Source organism: Anguilla anguilla, chromosome 10 (genome assembly GCF_013347855.1).
Source record: "Anguilla anguilla isolate fAngAng1 chromosome 10, fAngAng1.pri, whole genome shotgun sequence".
Taxonomy (NCBI): Eukaryota; Metazoa; Chordata; class Actinopteri; order Anguilliformes; family Anguillidae; genus Anguilla; species Anguilla anguilla.
In genome coordinates, this window is record NC_049210.1 from 12,053,716 (window position 1) to 12,070,357 (window position 16,642).

General features: G+C 44.7%; 1 protein-coding gene across 2 annotated transcripts in view; it reads right to left on the reverse strand.

Moving 5' to 3' along the window:
* The window catches only part of igsf9b (immunoglobulin superfamily, member 9b), a 43,073-nt gene that overhangs the window by 8,297 nt on the left and 18,134 nt on the right, over nucleotides 1–16,642 (reverse strand). For both annotated transcript variants that reach the window (XM_035380201.1, XM_035380200.1), the window contains exons 4-18: nucleotides 9,529–9,675; nucleotides 7,461–7,612; nucleotides 6,658–6,775; nucleotides 5,353–5,494; nucleotides 4,776–4,921; nucleotides 4,346–4,488; nucleotides 4,089–4,229; nucleotides 3,749–3,865; nucleotides 3,174–3,324; nucleotides 2,718–2,829; nucleotides 2,442–2,617; nucleotides 1,870–2,108; nucleotides 1,279–1,363; nucleotides 746–916; nucleotides 6–42 (exon numbers count right to left, since the gene is read on the reverse strand). In XM_035380201.1, the coding sequence (XP_035236092.1) occupies nucleotides 6–42; nucleotides 746–916; nucleotides 1,279–1,363; nucleotides 1,870–2,108; nucleotides 2,442–2,617; nucleotides 2,718–2,829; nucleotides 3,174–3,324; nucleotides 3,749–3,865; nucleotides 4,089–4,229; nucleotides 4,346–4,488; nucleotides 4,776–4,921; nucleotides 5,353–5,494; nucleotides 6,658–6,775; nucleotides 7,461–7,612; nucleotides 9,529–9,675 (2,077 nt within the window). The remainder of the gene's footprint in view (nucleotides 1–5; nucleotides 43–745; nucleotides 917–1,278; nucleotides 1,364–1,869; nucleotides 2,109–2,441; nucleotides 2,618–2,717; nucleotides 2,830–3,173; nucleotides 3,325–3,748; nucleotides 3,866–4,088; nucleotides 4,230–4,345; nucleotides 4,489–4,775; nucleotides 4,922–5,352; nucleotides 5,495–6,657; nucleotides 6,776–7,460; nucleotides 7,613–9,528; nucleotides 9,676–16,642) is intronic.

A 16,642-nucleotide genomic window follows, 5' to 3' on the forward strand; every position in this document is an offset into this window, starting at 1 on the left:
CTTACTCCGTAGGTGGGCTCTTCTGGAGGGCAGTGGGGAGATCTGAAAAGGGGGGTAGGGGGGGAAAGGTCATACAATGGTGCAAATCAAACAAAATGAAAAGATGAGATGCCAAAATAGGTTCAAACTGAAACAAAACACCACAAATGGTCAAAGGGCAAAACAACAGCACTCTATACAGATCCCTTCCTTATGTCCAGTCTCTGAGGGCCTTGCATCTGATACTCTTCAGCAAAGGAAACAAGTTTAATGATCATCTTTCACTGGCTAGACTGGCCCTCATGGAGTGGAGGAAAGGAAAAGATAGGATGAAAGTATACTTGTCAACACTATTGCATTTCAGACCCCTCTTTTCTCAGACACTCAAGATAATTCAACACATCACTCAGTGACAACAAGGTGTGGTTTCTCAATTTGTTCCAAAACATAAATTGACTTGGGTCTCCTATATGGCTTAACAAGATGTTGGCAAGTATGCACATTCATAATTAAGTGGATTTGAAGGTAATTGGGCATAGGTCTCAGCTTGCTTTGAGCATTGCATGCCACATAAAAATGATCAAATGGACTGTAGTCATCTAGACAGCCACCCAGATGCTCTGAGAGTTGATTTATCGATTAATCTTCTCTCTCTAAAAGTGTACATTAGGGTTCTCAACCCCACAGCATGGGGACCTTTGGGAAATAAAGTGGTGCACACAGACCAGGTGGCAGTAAGGCTGTTTTACAGCAGAAGAGCATTTACCATCCCTCCTTTTCCTGCGCCGCTGGTCTCTCCTGTGGCTCATGATACAGGCCGTCAACAGGGAGAGGATGATGGCCACAAACAGGAAACACACTCCACCCACCACACCAGCCAATAGCGGCTCAGGGACAAACTCCAAGAGGCTTGTTCGAACTGGATATACTTCCATGCCTGCAATGACATCACAGCGTACCTTTCATTGCTCTGCAGAGCCTGAAGAACTTACTAACACTATAAGTAATGGTTATACTTAGTCTACCATGCAACATTTTTCTAGTTACATTCACAGTGAAAACAAAATATATATATAAATAAATATATATGGGTCCACTCTCAAGCTGCTTTTATGATAACGACACCTTTGAAAGTTATGCTAACAGCAATAATGATGATAGCATGAATTGCTAGAGATGTTAATAGCTCTAGATGTGGTGATGTGCTGTCAAGCTTAACAGCTGCTCAGCTATGGAAATATGCCCTTTGGTTGTCAGACAGGGTTCTCAAAGACAAGTGAGGAGGAGCCATTTACCAACCTGCTGTGGAGATGTTGACTGACTCACTAGGCTCACTGACCAGCTTGTTTCTGCGAGACAGCATCCGTAGCTCATAGACAGTGTCCTGTGGAGTGGTGGTGGGGGGGGGGGGGGGGGGTGGGGGGGGGTTGGGAATTGCCGGTGACATCAGTTGAACAGCACATAGCTCAACATTTTGTGAAAGGAGAGTTGTGGACTATAAACAAATCAACTGCAGCAAAAATGTTTTCAGTAAATTAGCCAGCTGAAGGAGAGGCCTTGATGATGCTATTTGACTTTGCAGATGCTCATAGTCAAATTTTCCTGAAAGCAAATGTGTCAGCGCTCCTTGTTCGATAATAAAACAGTGCTATCCCAAGTGAGAATTGATCTTACCACCTTCAGGTTTACAATATAGTGCTATAACTTCAAGTATACTCAATGAATTTACACACCGTGCTAAGTAACAACATGGTCATCTATAAGCTAATACATTATATGCACCAAAAGAAAGTGACAAATATTCTGAAGGATTTCAATTTATGAGGCACACAGAAGCAAACAAATGCAAAAATGAACTGTGCTGTCTGGACAGCAGTCTTGACCACCCACCTTTAGTAATCCTTCCACCAGTATCTCAGTTTTGTTGGCCCCAATGGCCCCATTGAGAATTGACCACTCCCCCCTTTCACGGCGTGCTTGGAGCACAAAGGCAGTGATGGGCGGAGACTTAGACAGGGGCAGTTCCCATGTCAGCACAATCCCCTCTGAGCTCCTATTGGCAGATAGCGATGATGGTGGGGCCAGTTTAGGTATCGTTGTTACAATCATAGGCGGATCTGTTGGGGGAACTGGTAATAGAGATAAAAAGGGTGGGTCAAGATAAGTTTCACACTTAAAAAACACATTCCATTACCATTCAGCATCTAGAGGTGCTCTACAACAGTGGTTCCCAACCCTACTACTGGAGATCTACCCTCCTGTAAGTTTTCACTCCAGCCCTAACAAAGCACACCTCATGCAACAGCTAAAGATCTCACTGAGCTGCTGATCAGTAGAATCAGGTGTGCCAATTTAGGGTTGAAACTGAGAGATCTCCAGGGTCGGGAACCACTGCTCTACAACATATCCAATTAGACTCCACCCCCATGATAAGGTAAGTTCCCAGCACTGACAGTACTGACCCAGTGTTCTGATAGTAGTGATTTCACTAAAGGGTCCTGAGCCCAGTTTGTTCTGGGGTAAGATGCTGAACTGGTAGCTGGTTCCTGGGAGCAGCCCAGTCACTAGCAGGTGGGACTTGGAGGTAGGTACGAGCAGGGATGTCCACTCGTGTTTTCCCCTGGAAGCCTGCCTCAGCCTAGCCATGGAAAGAGAGGGAATCCGGATTTAAACACACAGATCCATATGATGCCATGTATGCCATACGATACACACGAAAGAGCGACTGAGACGCCTACCAAACGCTGAATTTTTGGGTGTACCCCCCATCAAAGCCAGGCTCCCAGGAAACATTAGCCTGGTTCATCTCTGGGATGACTGACACAGAGGAAACAGCATGGGGACTGGTACCTGAGAGGATAAGAGAGAAAAGTAGGCCTTTTGCATATCCGTTTTGAACAAATGTCAAAAGTTTCATATTTTTACTTGTGAATTATAAACCAAAAAATAAACTACTTAATGTTCCCAGATAGCAAACAGATGATTTTCACTCAAATTACCCAGTCTGTTTTCCATTTGCAAACAACTGTCTTTTCAGTTCTTATGTTTGGACATAAATGCAGACTTACCACTTCTGTTTGTTTCTAACTTTTACAGAAAAAGGTTAATAAGTGTGTTTGCTGATGCGTTTCTTTATTATTTCTTACATCTGACCTGTGTGTACATGTACTGTAACTTATAGAGGAGCCACTCACCCAGTACTAAGACGATAGTGCTGGTGCTGATGGTAGCCACTCGGTTGGTGACGTGGCACTCCCATGCCCCCTGGTGGTCTTTCTTGAGTGGCCGCAACACCAGGGAGCCATTGGCAGCCACAGTATATGGAGAGCGAGGCAGGGGACCGACCTTTGGAGGAAGAGAGGGAGGAAGCGATAAGATTGAGGTGAAAGGATAAATGAGTCTTAGTCCCTGTGGTGGTGTATGCTGTCTGATGGGCACTCCAGGATGAGAAACTGCATAAAGCATCACTGCATCTATGTATCAGGGCCAAAAAAATCAATCAACTGATCAAATTTGACTTGATACAGAAGAAATGTCATAGAGGGCACATTACATAAGAAAACAGCAAGTATCAGTAGATATAATTAAGTATATAAGCACTTTTGGCAAACAGAAAAGAGATTGCTTAAAACAATGATAGCAGAAGAAAATGAAATTTAACTATGCCGTTGTGCTTATGAGAGAGAATGGAGCAGCAGTGTGTGAAGCTATAACAGGGAGTGCTGGAGTCAGTGTTTCCAGTAGCTTCAGTATCAGTGCCTTACTGTACCTTGCTCCAGGTGACATTGGGAGAGGGGTCTCCACGACCCTGACAGGGGATGACCAGATCTCGGCCCACCTCCTGGAGGTACTCAGCACGGGGGGAGACCTGGAATGAGGGGGGGTCCTGTGGGGTTGAGAAAAAGTGTTTTAAATGCAGATATACACTAAAACTGGAACACTTTTACCTCACTTGCCTGCTTTTTGGGGGGTTCAGGCCAGGTTTTTGCCCAATTTTCTTTCTGTTGCTCTGCAAAGTGTCTTTGTGATAGTTTTCTCTAAAAAGCTCTACACAAATAAATACAATTGACTCTTCCTTCAATGCCTCAAAGGAAACATGAGAGCCTTACCTCCAGAACCACCTTAGTGGGCTCTGATTGGCCCATTGTTCCATAACTGTTATAGGCAGTGCAGGTGTACATGCCCACTGCGTCATCATTGGCTGTTGCTATGAACACAGAGCCCTCTGAGTTCACCATCCAACCAGGGAACTGAAAAGAAAGAAAAGGGAGACCAGTTTTTCCATTAAAGAAAAATAAAAGGCACAGAATATCACAGACAGGTCATTTTGTGAAGAGCTTTTAGGACCCTCAGCTATCTCGCTCACCATGTTGAGGTCCAGGTTGTCCCCATCTTTGGTCCAGTTAACAAAGAGCATGGGGGGTTCAGCTCTCACTGGACAGGTGATGACACCCCCCATGCCTGTTGGAAGGTAGGTCTCCCGGGGCATTCGCACCACCTGAGCAGGGTCTAACAGCAAACAGGAGAGGGAGGAGCTTAGCCACTACAAATACACTGACAAACTGACCCAGGTGACATATCTATTGACTTATAGATGTACTAATACAAGGAATTGCTGAAACAGAACTGGGAATTGACACAGGAGCAAGGACAAAACTGGGGTACAAACACACATAAGCCCAAGGGTGGGTAGACAGGCAGGTAGACAGAGAGACAGACAGACAGACAGACAGACAGAGAAATGAGTTGATGGAAAACACTACATACGTGCACACAAAAGCAGAAAACTTTCTTACGCTTCACAGTGAGGTAGGCTGAGGCAGTGGGTGGAGTCAGCAGCCCATTGGTGGGCATACAGGTATAGTTCCCAGCATCCTCAGGGAGAAGGCGAGGTATGAGGAGGGTACCATCAACTAGGATCTTTACACGGGTTTTGAGAGACCTGAGGACAAACACGATTCTATCTGAGCTTCATCATATAAAAAATAACATAAATAATAACCAAGAGCTGTATAGTTTTTCTGGATAACTAATTTCAATGAGTGTGCTATTTTTAGTTTGCTAATTTTGCATCACAGGACATACTAAATTATAAAACATAAAATAAGCACAGTTTACATCATTTTCAAAAGGCATTTGGGACCGAAATACCTGTGGCTTGTTCTACTTTTGTCTCAATTAATTGTAACTGGTGGAAACAGTTAAATTGAGTAAATTGTAAAGCCCTAAGCTTCATGGTGTTATAAGTACTGGGAACAGGTTGCAAATTATATTTATATTTTACTACAATATCATACAATATTGCTATTTACATAAAACATACAGCTTCAGCCACATTATAGTTTATGCTATAATACCAATGGTAGGACTCACTCAATGTGGTGTACATTCTCTCCTTGCTTCTGCCACACATATGTTAGGTTGGTGGGGTAGGCTTCAGCCTGGCACTGCAGAATGCCATCCTGAGACATGTTGAGCGTGACATCCTCTGGGGGAATGATGATGATTGGAGGGCCTGATTTGGAGCAGGAGTTGCAGGTTAGCTATGAATATCATGAATGCATAAGCACATATCTCCACTCCCACCGTTTGATTTTTTGATATATCTACATTTGTTTTTCAAAGTTATGAGGAATGACGAAAAACAGAATTATGTTCTTCTGGAAAGCTGTATACATGCAGATGTCAGTTTCTTTAACAGTGAGGACTTGCAGACATTTGGACAAATCAAGCTGTATAACTCATCTAATTCATCTGGTAGAAAGACACTGAATGTCTTTCACTGAAAGACAAGGACTGCCAAGGGTGAAGCTCTTTACAAACACTAGGTAGCAGGATTGGCATTAGATATTGGCATTGCCGAGTGATGGCAGGATTACCACTAGATGGCGGTATTGGATATGGTCTCCACAATAAGAAAAAGTCACTTCAGGAAACAATGGGCTCATTCCAGTCGCTGACTTTATCTGTTCCTACCTCCTTGGTCCTTGCCTGACCTGGAAATCGATCGAGGTCCACCAGGTTTAAGGACCCGTTAAATGCTCCTTGAAGGAGCAAGGAGCGAGGAGCTAGAAGGCTTCCGAAGGATGCTTGAGCAAGGAACCACAAGTGCATCCTTTGCAGAAGAATTTTTTTCTCAGATCCTGTGACGTATAAATGATTGACCTGTGGATCCACCTCTCCCAATCTGCCACCTCTGTATCTGACGTGGCTTCAAACTGTCATTTGACTGAATAAGGACATTCTATTTTCCTAATAAATGTTTCCTTGTTGCCTCCATACTCGCATACTTTCCTTGCAACCCAGCATTGGCTGAAGCTAAGGAGTGAGGAAAGTATGTGAGGAAAGGATGAAAGGAGGTAAAATAAGTAACTGGAATGAGACCAAAGTGGAAGCAATCCCATCAGTCATCCTCTGAGAGACTCAGTATAGAGATGTGCATATTGGAAGACGACAAAATGGATTTTGTGTATAATGCACTTATATACTGTATATATATATATTCAATCTCTCCCATACGGATTAAGTCTTGCAGGAATATCTACAGTATACTTCCACAAGAAACATGACATAGAGCATTGAAATTATTTGGACCAATGAGGCCAAATGGATCACACTGCAGGAGCGTATGACTCAAGAAGCCCATTCATGATGGACGCAACACAGTGAACCACTGACCTTTGATCAGAAGCTGTGTGGAGTGAGACAGATTCCCCTCCGAGTTTGAGGCGTGACATTTGTACATTCCTCCCATTTCCCTAGTCACCGTGGCTAAGGACAAGGTGCCATTGAGCACCTGAGAGAGAGAGATTTTTAGACAGTTACTAGCACAGTCCACGTGTGTAACATATGAAGGACTAGTTCCACAGCATTCACTGCAAAAACTATAATGAACAGTAATACGACTACAATAGCAACAAAATTCTGTAATGCTGGATGGTTGGTATGGAAACATTTTTTTTTGTTTTGGGTAAAATCTCTGTGAAGTTTCTGGATTCCAGCAGATAGATTGGCAGTTTAATTAGCTGCAGGTATGCGAGTTGTAGACTTAGCTGAGAAGTGTGTGGCTCAGGAGAAATTGTATTAAAGTAATTTTGTGCAGTGTAAGGAAGTTTGACAGCCCCCATACAGGCTGCCCACCTTCAGCCTTTTTTTCTTTTTTGCTTGGACACTCTGATTAGCTCCAGTTTCCCTCATTCTTAGCTGGTTTCCAGCTGACACTGTCCAAAGCTCGCCAAACCTAATGCCTTCTTACTTAGCATCATGTGTTGGATGTCACAAATGTCATTTTACCTTAATGTAACTGTGGCAGGGCCATAGTAAAATAGCACAGAAAGACAGGCAGGACTTTTTCCTTGGATTTAAAAGGTATTTTTAATAAAAGGAATTAATTGGCTATTTAACTTATCTTGGCCAATCAGTCAGTCAACTACTGTAACACTTCATCCAGAATGACAGAATCGTGGCTTATAAGCTCTGACCTTCACATTGTCTTGTTTTTCAATAGGGGCATCATCTTTTTGCCAGGTCACAGTTGGTTGGGGGTTCCCATGAGCACCACAGGTAAGAGACACAGCGCTGCCTTGCAGGGCCTCCAGGAACGGGGGTGGAGTTTTGAAAAACACTGGTGGTGCTATAGAAAGGGGAATCAGAGAATGAGCATTCACCAATTTCAAGAGAAAAATAACTGCAGGCTTTGCAAAGTACCTGTAACTTGAGCAATACTAATGGATTAGAAAAGCAACTTCAAACATTAACAAATAATAATCAAAATGAAACCTAATACATCTCATAATTAAGGGTTCTGCTAATAATTTCAGTAATTAAGTTAGTCTATAACAGGGCTGACCACCCCTGTTCCTGGAGATCTACAGTCCTGTAGGTTTTCACTCCAACCCTAACAGAGCAAACCTCATTCAACAGTTATAGATCACGTCGAGCAGCTAATTAGCAACAACCAGTGTGTGAAATTACTGTAGGGTTGAAATGAGAACATACAGGAGGGTAGATCTCCAGGAAGGGGGTTGGGGAGCCCTGGTCTATGTAATAAATAACAGTCGTGGTGAGCAACATAACCTTTACAAACAGAATTGACAGTACGACAAATGTACATGCAACGGTAAAATTAAAAAGCTCTGTTCCATCATTGTTCCTAAAGCTAGCAGGTGGACTTATCCAAAAGGCGTACGGAGCACAGACAGAGGTCATCCTTTTGATTCAGCTGTAACAAGCACACAAGACTTTCAGCAGCATTAGCCTGTTTTTCTTCTTTGACCCTTAAACCACTCGTTTCTCTAACAGAATAAGCGGCTTGTTCGTTCGGATCCTCCTGTTGATGATTCGTGTCTGCCGAGACAATGAGTTGAGACCTGACCCCCTGAGTGCAGTGCATTTGCACAGGCCTCTTCAAACAGACAGACCTGAAATAGCTCCAAATCCCCGCTCACTCTCCCCTTCCTTTAAATACGGCATGTACAGTGACTCAGTGGGCTGGAGAGCGATGAAGAGCGGACCTGTTCACCAGGTGACTGGGTGCAGCAGCAGGCCGGGGTGACCTTCTGAGCGGGTGACACATTGATGAGGAGTGCAGGCTCACCGTTGGTCCAGGGTCTCCCCTCTGTCACTTTGAGTGAGTGTGCATGTGTGTTGTGTGTGTGTGTGTGGTTCATTGAGCTCCATAACGTTCAGGACAAAGCCATATTTTTTCTTCATTTGGCTCTGTACTCCACAATTTTAGATTTGAAATCAAACAATTCACATGTTTTTAAAGTGGAGATTCTTAGTTTGTATTAAAGGGTATTTTTAAATATACATTTTGGTCTCAACACTTACATTTTTCTCTGCAAACTATGCATGTGGGAGTGAGATGCTGTTCGTCAGTGTTTGCGTGTGATGTGTCATATTTCCCTGAGTCCATTCGTGTAATGTTCTCTGTGCAGTGTGTGGTCTGTATGTGATGTAGTGTGTAGTTTTCTCTGTAGTATGTCTGTGGGTGTGAGATGCTGTTTGTCTGAGTGTTTGGGTGTGAGATGTGTAGTGTTTCTCTATGTAGAGTGTGTGTTTGCTTTGGCTGGAGAAGAGTGTCAGTTGGAAAAAGCCCTGTGCCAAGTTAAACACAGAAGCAGGTCTGAAATCCCTAGGCACAGTAGGCACGTGGTGAGAGGCTGGCGCAGATTACTTCACATGGTTAACACCCACCCCACCCACCACACCCCACTTCCACACACACACGCACACTTCCACACACACACGCACGCACACATACAAAAAGGCCATAAAACACATTCACATTCACTACGTGCTTTGAGCAGGTTGGCAGTTCACAGACTCTCCTGTGCGTACGTGATGGCGTTAAACACCGACAGAACTCCTCTGACGGCATGCAGCAGACACCAGCTGAGACAGAAATGGATGCTTTGAGGAAAAACAAGTGTATTATGCAACACTTCCTCACCGGCTGCAATAAGGATCCCCCCCATTTGTAATAACGGAAAAAGGGAGGCCCGTCAACCACGCCCGTCTCGCCGCGACGACCCGCCAGACACGCACCTGTGATGGAGAGGAAGGTCCAGGTGCCGTTGCGGAACTCGTCCGTGGTCCTGTCCAGCAGGAGGATGCGGCACTCGAACCAGCCCTCGTCATCCAGGCGTAGCCCCTCCACCAGCAGAGAGGCACCCCGAGTCAGAGACACCCGGCCTGGGGGCAGAGAGGGGGAAGGGGCGGGCTCATGAGACCAGCCGCTCTTAGCACAGAGCTACGGCGACAGCTTCACCACATACAGGTGGTCACTGGGACAGAGATGGGCCTTTACACGCTAATGGGAAAAGTCTCTAAACCTCATGGTGGCTGGCGATGGTCAGTGGCAATGGCCTTAGCTAACTTTGGCGTAACGCTATATGACATAAAAATTACGAAAGTCCGAAAAATATATTGGACTAACAGGTTAAGGTAACAAACCTGTGGAAACTTTTTTGAAAAGATTTCGTTTGAGGTTTTAAGTATTTATGGAATGTAAATCATGTTGCATACGTCTGTTAAATGGCAAAATAACAATCTTACAATACGGTACTGTGGAATTCAAAAGTTTAGCTTTGGAGCAACAGAAAGCAAGGAATGTTATACACAGAGAGCAACCAGAGACCTTGAATTGGTTGTGTAAATGCACATTCTTCACTTATACTAAATTACGTCAGATTATAGGTCAGTGGAGTACACGTATTTAGCATTCCAATTGTTTACAATTGAAACATAAAAAGCACTACAGCGATGAACGATTCTTAATTTGAAAGCTTTGCACAAGGGCACATAATTTCTCCGGTATACCACAGAAAGATTCTGGCACAGAGAAAATAAAGATTCAGTGTCATTGCTTGCAAAAATCAATGCAAAAATTACGTGCATGTGGTAAGAATGCAAAAAAAGATGTATTTACACTGTTAATGGTCCATTTCTGTGATTGGCGGAACCATAAACCACGTCCCTAAATGGATAATGGATATAGTTCCGCTTTGACCCACAGGTGATGTTACACATATTTGCAAACTAAGTACAAAGTCTGGATTGTTAGAGGCAACCATAGGAAAAGGACACTGAAACATATGCAATAGAGAGGCAGAAGGCAAGGGAAAACACACACACACACACACCGTGAATTATTCTCCAAGCCACACAGAAATGCACGCCCAATCTCCCTCTCTGTCGCTCTCTCTCTTGCTCACAGACACACAAAAATGTTGCCCCTGCCAAAAATATCTCCTTGATCTGTTCAAAGTTACACTTGCCCCTTCAATCTGTACTCCTCAGATTCAAATCTAAACAGGTCTTTCAGTCTCTCTCTCTATCCCTCTCTCTCTCTCTGCTTCTTACAACTTCTGGGCTTTGAAATTTGATCTCCCAGTTGCCTGGTGACTGAAGCCTGGTTTTCAGAGTACTGAATTACCCCTCCCTCCCCCACTCCCCCTTTCTTTATCTTTCTCTCAATGAAGTCTTTTTTAAATGCGGGGGTTTTAAATGATACGAGGATGCGTTCTCGTGAGCGAGGGCGAAACTCAAGCCCCAAAGTTTGCTCAAGGCCCGCAGGAGCCGTTATATTTTTTGAAAGTAAGCATAAGTGAGCATGCCATGAGTGAGTCAACTGTGAATTCATAATGCTCGCTGCACCCCCACTCCCCCATCACACCCCACTGTCGCTGAAAACAGAACAAACTTTTGCTTGCTTCTTTTTAAACATTTTATAGCAATTACAGCTGAAAATGCATACACCTACTACAAAGAAACAGTAATTTAAGCCAAATATAAAACTGACCAAATTAAAGCAATAAATGCATGCAAATAAATCAAATGTTTAATTTTATACCTTTTCTCCCCAATCCTGATCTGACTGAAAGAAACCCCTTTACACCCACGCCCCCAAGCAGAAAATAAACAAAAAACAAATTCAAACTGGAACTTCACTCGATGAGAACGTTTAAAATTAATTTCTGCAAAAAATACTCTGAAGGTCTGGTGAAATGCCAAAGCGTGTTTAAAAAAGGCTTACGGTGACTAACAATTAACCCACTTGCATACATTTCTTATGGGTGTTTGGTGCTTAGGCTAATAGTTAGGGAGCCATTGTTAATGATTACTGACTGTTCTGTTCGCAGACAGACCAAACCCTCAATGGGAGGGACTCAGCCCTGGGTTATCATAAAAAGGTTCCTGTGATCCTGGGTCTATATCCCTAAAGCAGTAATCAGGAAGCTAGGCGAGGAAGAATGTGTACGGAAGTGATAACAGGTGTTTAAAGGATAGAAACACACGCTATCTCTCCGTGAGGTCCTCCTCCCTTTACCTCCCAGGATATCGCATGATTTTTTCCCCCCCCCAAAATGTCACTGGATGCAATCAGGAAATATATATACTCATTAACACCTACTCGCTAAACCCACTGGCCTAACACTGACAACTGATTATTTTTTAGACAGAATGGCATTGCATTCAAAGGAAAGACTTCATAATTAGTGGGTTCCTGGTTAAAAATGTATCCAGCTGTATACAGGGAAAATATATGGAAATGTAAGAAATGTTATGCTATGACATTAGACAATCTGCTAAGCTCAAAATAATGCAATGCAATAATTTAAAGAGGTTTCCCTTATTTACACGTCTGCACACAGATAAAGATTTATGAAGTTCAGTATTATAGCTTCCAGCCTTTAAGAATTCAAATAAAATTCAGATTAAAAAAACAGGAAATAGCTAATCATGGGCACACAGACAGACACACACAGCATGTTGATTTTTAAAGGCCAGCAAGCACAGTGCCAATTGGCTAGTCCAGAGGGAATTCCATTTTCACCATTGTACTCTTAACCCTTTCTCTTTACCTCTCCCTCTCCCTCCCTCTCTCTCTTTCTGTCTCTGTTGTATCCTCTGTCCATCTAGACGACAACCCCCCACCCCTTTTAATTCTCTCATGTTACCATAGTGATGACACCAAGAATGGCCAGTGGCAGGAGTTTGGATTTGAATTCAGTTGCTGTAGAAACGCAACCGGGCAAAGCACATGGAGTGTTAAAGGGGGGGGGGTTCACGGGAGTGTGCGTTTGCGCCAGTGTTGTGATTTGAAAAATTACACACGAAAACATGTTTTGGTTTGAATAACGAGAAAAGGGCTTGGACAGAGAGAGGGTGGGGGAGAGAAGGGGAGAGCTGTTTTCATTTAAATTCATGGTCAAACAATAGCCCTGACGTGGAAAGAGGGAGACAGATTTGTTTGCATTTAAATGTGGAATCTCCAAAGAATACCAGGTTTGTACACATGCCTCTGAGCGACAATAGGGCTACTGGCTTATGGTCACAACAAAACGTTTTATAATAAAATAAAATAACAAATATGCACAACATAAACAGGAATAAACCTTCAAACCTTGAAGTCAAGCTCAAGAAGAGATGTTTCTTGCATTACTCACACAGCACTTCCATTATTTCAATTTTGGTTTAGACGTTTGGTATTGACTTTCAGCCAGTCGACTGCTTAAACAGAACCACACTAAGACAGCCTCAGAGTGTAGACACATGAAGAGTTTAACCCAAATGGCCACCCAGACATAAAGAAAGACTGTTGAACATCCTCATCATGAACGTTGGTCTTGGCACTCGTCTTGTAATACAGAACTATGCCAAACAATTTACTGCTATTCTGCAACAATTGCATAAGCAAGGCAATTTGTTCTGCCACGCCAGACAGTGCAGTGAACCAAAACAAGCTCATATTAAAGGGGAGTTGGGGGTAGTGATGTGCCCTCTGGTGGGTTATTGATTGACTGGACACATTCCGAAGAACTGAACTGGCTGGTATCTTGAGGAGTGGTTAGACAGGGATTTTGGATCAAAGATCTACCCATAAACACAGATGAAGTAACCATCTACGATGTTCCTGACCCAATCGTTTAACACCACATACACTACATGACCAAACGTATCTGGACATCCTTTGGTCTGGGGCTGTTTTTCATGGTTTGGGGTAGCCAGTGAGGCAAATCTTAATGCTGCAGCAATGACATTATAGATGATTCTATGCTTCCCTAACAGTGTGAAGAATGCCCTTTCCTGTTTCAGCATGACAATGCCCCTGGGCACACAGCGAGGTCCATATAAAAATGGTTTTGTCAAGAATGGTGTGGAAGAACTTGACTAGCCTGCACAGAGCCCTTACCTCAACCCCATGCAACACCACTGTGATCCATTGGAAAGCCAACTGCGAGCTAGGCCTAACCGCCCAATCAGTGCCCATCCTCACTAATGCTCGTCTGGCTGAATGGAAGCAAATCCCTGCAGCAATGAGATTGTTATAGCAGCAAAGAGTGGACCAACTCAATATTAATGCCCATAATTTTGGATGAGATGTTGGATGTCAGGTGTCCACATACTTCTGACCATGTAGACCATCTCTCTTCTGTGAGCTGCTGGCTGCAAAGAGAGGAAATGACTCTTCTTCCAGACAATGATTAGCTCTCCCTATGCCTAAATTCAAAATCTAAAGGTCAGAGCTGAAAATAAAAACCCTTAATGGTGTTTGAGGGGGGATAATGTCACACCATGGTAGGGATACAAATTTCTTCAATTACCCAGTATGCTTCATCTTCCTTGCTCTCCATGCAATTTAAGGAGAACGACTTCCATGTCTGCCACAATGGTCAGCCCCAACAGCTTCTCATCAGTTCTGGTCAATGGCTCTTTACCCCTGACATAGCATGAAGACTCCAGTCCAGCTGGAGTCCTGTATCTGACATGTCTGACCTGTGTGCAGTGGACAGTATAATGCAGGCGCTAATCCGCCCAGCAGTGATTCTGCACTCTTGATATTAGCAAGTCAGATGTGCTCCCAGTGGGTGGTGGACTGAAGAGCACGAGGCTCTCGAATCGTGCCGCGCCACGGTCAAGTTTCTGCTAGCGGTTCTTGGACTCTGACCCTCTTTACATAACCGGGACCCCAGGCGATTTCTGCTGAGGAGGCCTTCTGTGGGACGCCGCCGCTCGCATCTGAAACCGCTGCTTTCCTGCTGCCGGCGCAAACTCGCCGGCGCTAATGCTAACAATATTGCGTTCCGTGGCGCTCAATAAGGTGCGGCGCCTCTTCCCCCGTGCCCCGATTCGCGCGTGGCGCTAGGCATGACGTGACCCGGACGTGCCGGCGAATTGTTGCCAGTAGTGCACGTTCTGTTTACGGTTACGATCCGCCCTCTGCCTCGAAGTTAAAGCTCTGGGATTGCCTTCCATTGTTCCGGGAATAAAGGAATGCTTGTGTGATTGGAGCAGCAGAGCCCAGTGTTCAAATGCATGGATACAAGGGAAAGCACCCTTGGCATGCTACAATAATATTGCCACCTATGTAGGAAGGCAGATTGATGCGTTTTGAAAGACCTCGGCTTTTGTTTTTCTTTGCCTGTCCGTATGAGTCTAAGGGAGACAGGGCGAGGTGCATTGTGGGATGTGTTTTGATTTGAATACAATCATAAGTCTGGGTTGGCCTCCCAGCCCCCCAACAGGCTTCATTGCCTCCCCCCCCAAACTTCACTCTCCAATCCTCTCTCCCCTAATCAGTTTAACCCTCTTATGAATAGCTCTTTGTCCAGGGCCAGATTACAGTTAACTCTGTCCCCCGCTCTCTGTCCGGCTGCGTTAGCCCCTACCCCAGCAAGCACGCTCAGCTCACATGTCCCAACAAAAACCGCTCCAGCCACATGTCCCAGCAAAACCTCTCCTGCCACATGCTGCTAAATGTGCCTGCGCTTCCAACAGCGATACCCTGCCACTTCTCATGGTTTGCAGTTGGTTGGAAAGACCCAGCTGTAAATGTGTAACAATACAAAATATGCGCCCCATATGCAAACAGGATATGGTTAAAATCCCTTAATTTCAGGATTTAGACTTGAAAGAATTTCAGGATTTAGCCTTTTAGACATAAAAGGATGAAGGGAATTTTTCCTTGAAGCAACAGGAGTAAACAGTATGCGTTGAGTAGGATAGTTAGAATGATCCTCCAAGAAGAAACACGTTTGATTCCCCCAGGTTCCAGAATCCTCTGGTCAAGGATCCGGTGGTCTTGTCACTACCCGTACACCGACACTTTTCTGTCTCCCACCGTGTCTCCCTTTACCTACCGCCTAGTTCCCGGGTACGAGAACAGGGCAGTGCCCGGTCACAGTGCGGCGTGCGGAACAATGGCACAAAGCACAATGCCGGCTGATCCGTTTCCCTCTCTTCTGATCCCACGACACAGGCCACACCTACCGCACGGTGAAATTAAGTAACAGGTCCTTTTGTTCCCGCTGAGACCTCTGGGCCTGAGAACGTGAAACCCAGGAGGCCGGGGCTGCATTCTTGCGACGCCGCGTCAGCCTTTGGCAAACGTCTCTCAGGTGGAGGCTTTTGAGATTCGGTGGGCATTCAGGTTACACACCAGCCCATCTAATCAGACCATGTTTACTTAAATCTTAGCAACAAGAAGTCTACGAGCCACGGAGAGTGGGACAGATGCCAAATACACTATAATCATACAGAAGCGTAAGTCCATTGGGTCTTATCAGAAATTATCTGCGATACAGATGCCCTTATCTTGGTAAGTATAATATTTGTAAGTCCCCCTAGACTGGATATTATACGTACCCATTCTGAATACACATATCCATTAATACGCCTTGACATTTACTGCGGTGCTCTACATACACAACTGCAATGCTCCACGTGGGATTTGAACCTACAATATTAAGTTTATAAGCACCGTTCCCAAAGCACCAGGATATACTGCCAGCTGCAACAGCCAATCACAGAAGGTTGAGTTCCACCCGGAGAGAGGTGAAGTGAGGACGTATTTCAGAGTCCGTCTCAGGCTGTGTGAGAACGGAGACCTGCTGGGCAGTCTGGGGTTTAAACGAACTCCCCCCCCCCCCCCCCCCCCCCCGCCAAACCACCCGTCTCTGCTCGTTTTCTTCGAGACCAAGGGAGTGCTTGATCTGCCCCTTTCAGGGTAACTCCCCCTGACAGCAGAGGCTGAGCACGGGAACGGCAGGCTCGGACCCAGGAAGCACCTTCGGCTGTTCGGAGGGGTCATCGGCGGCATCGCCGTACTCTTCTGCGCCGAATCGACCGGGCTGTTGGATTGGATGAGATTATCTCT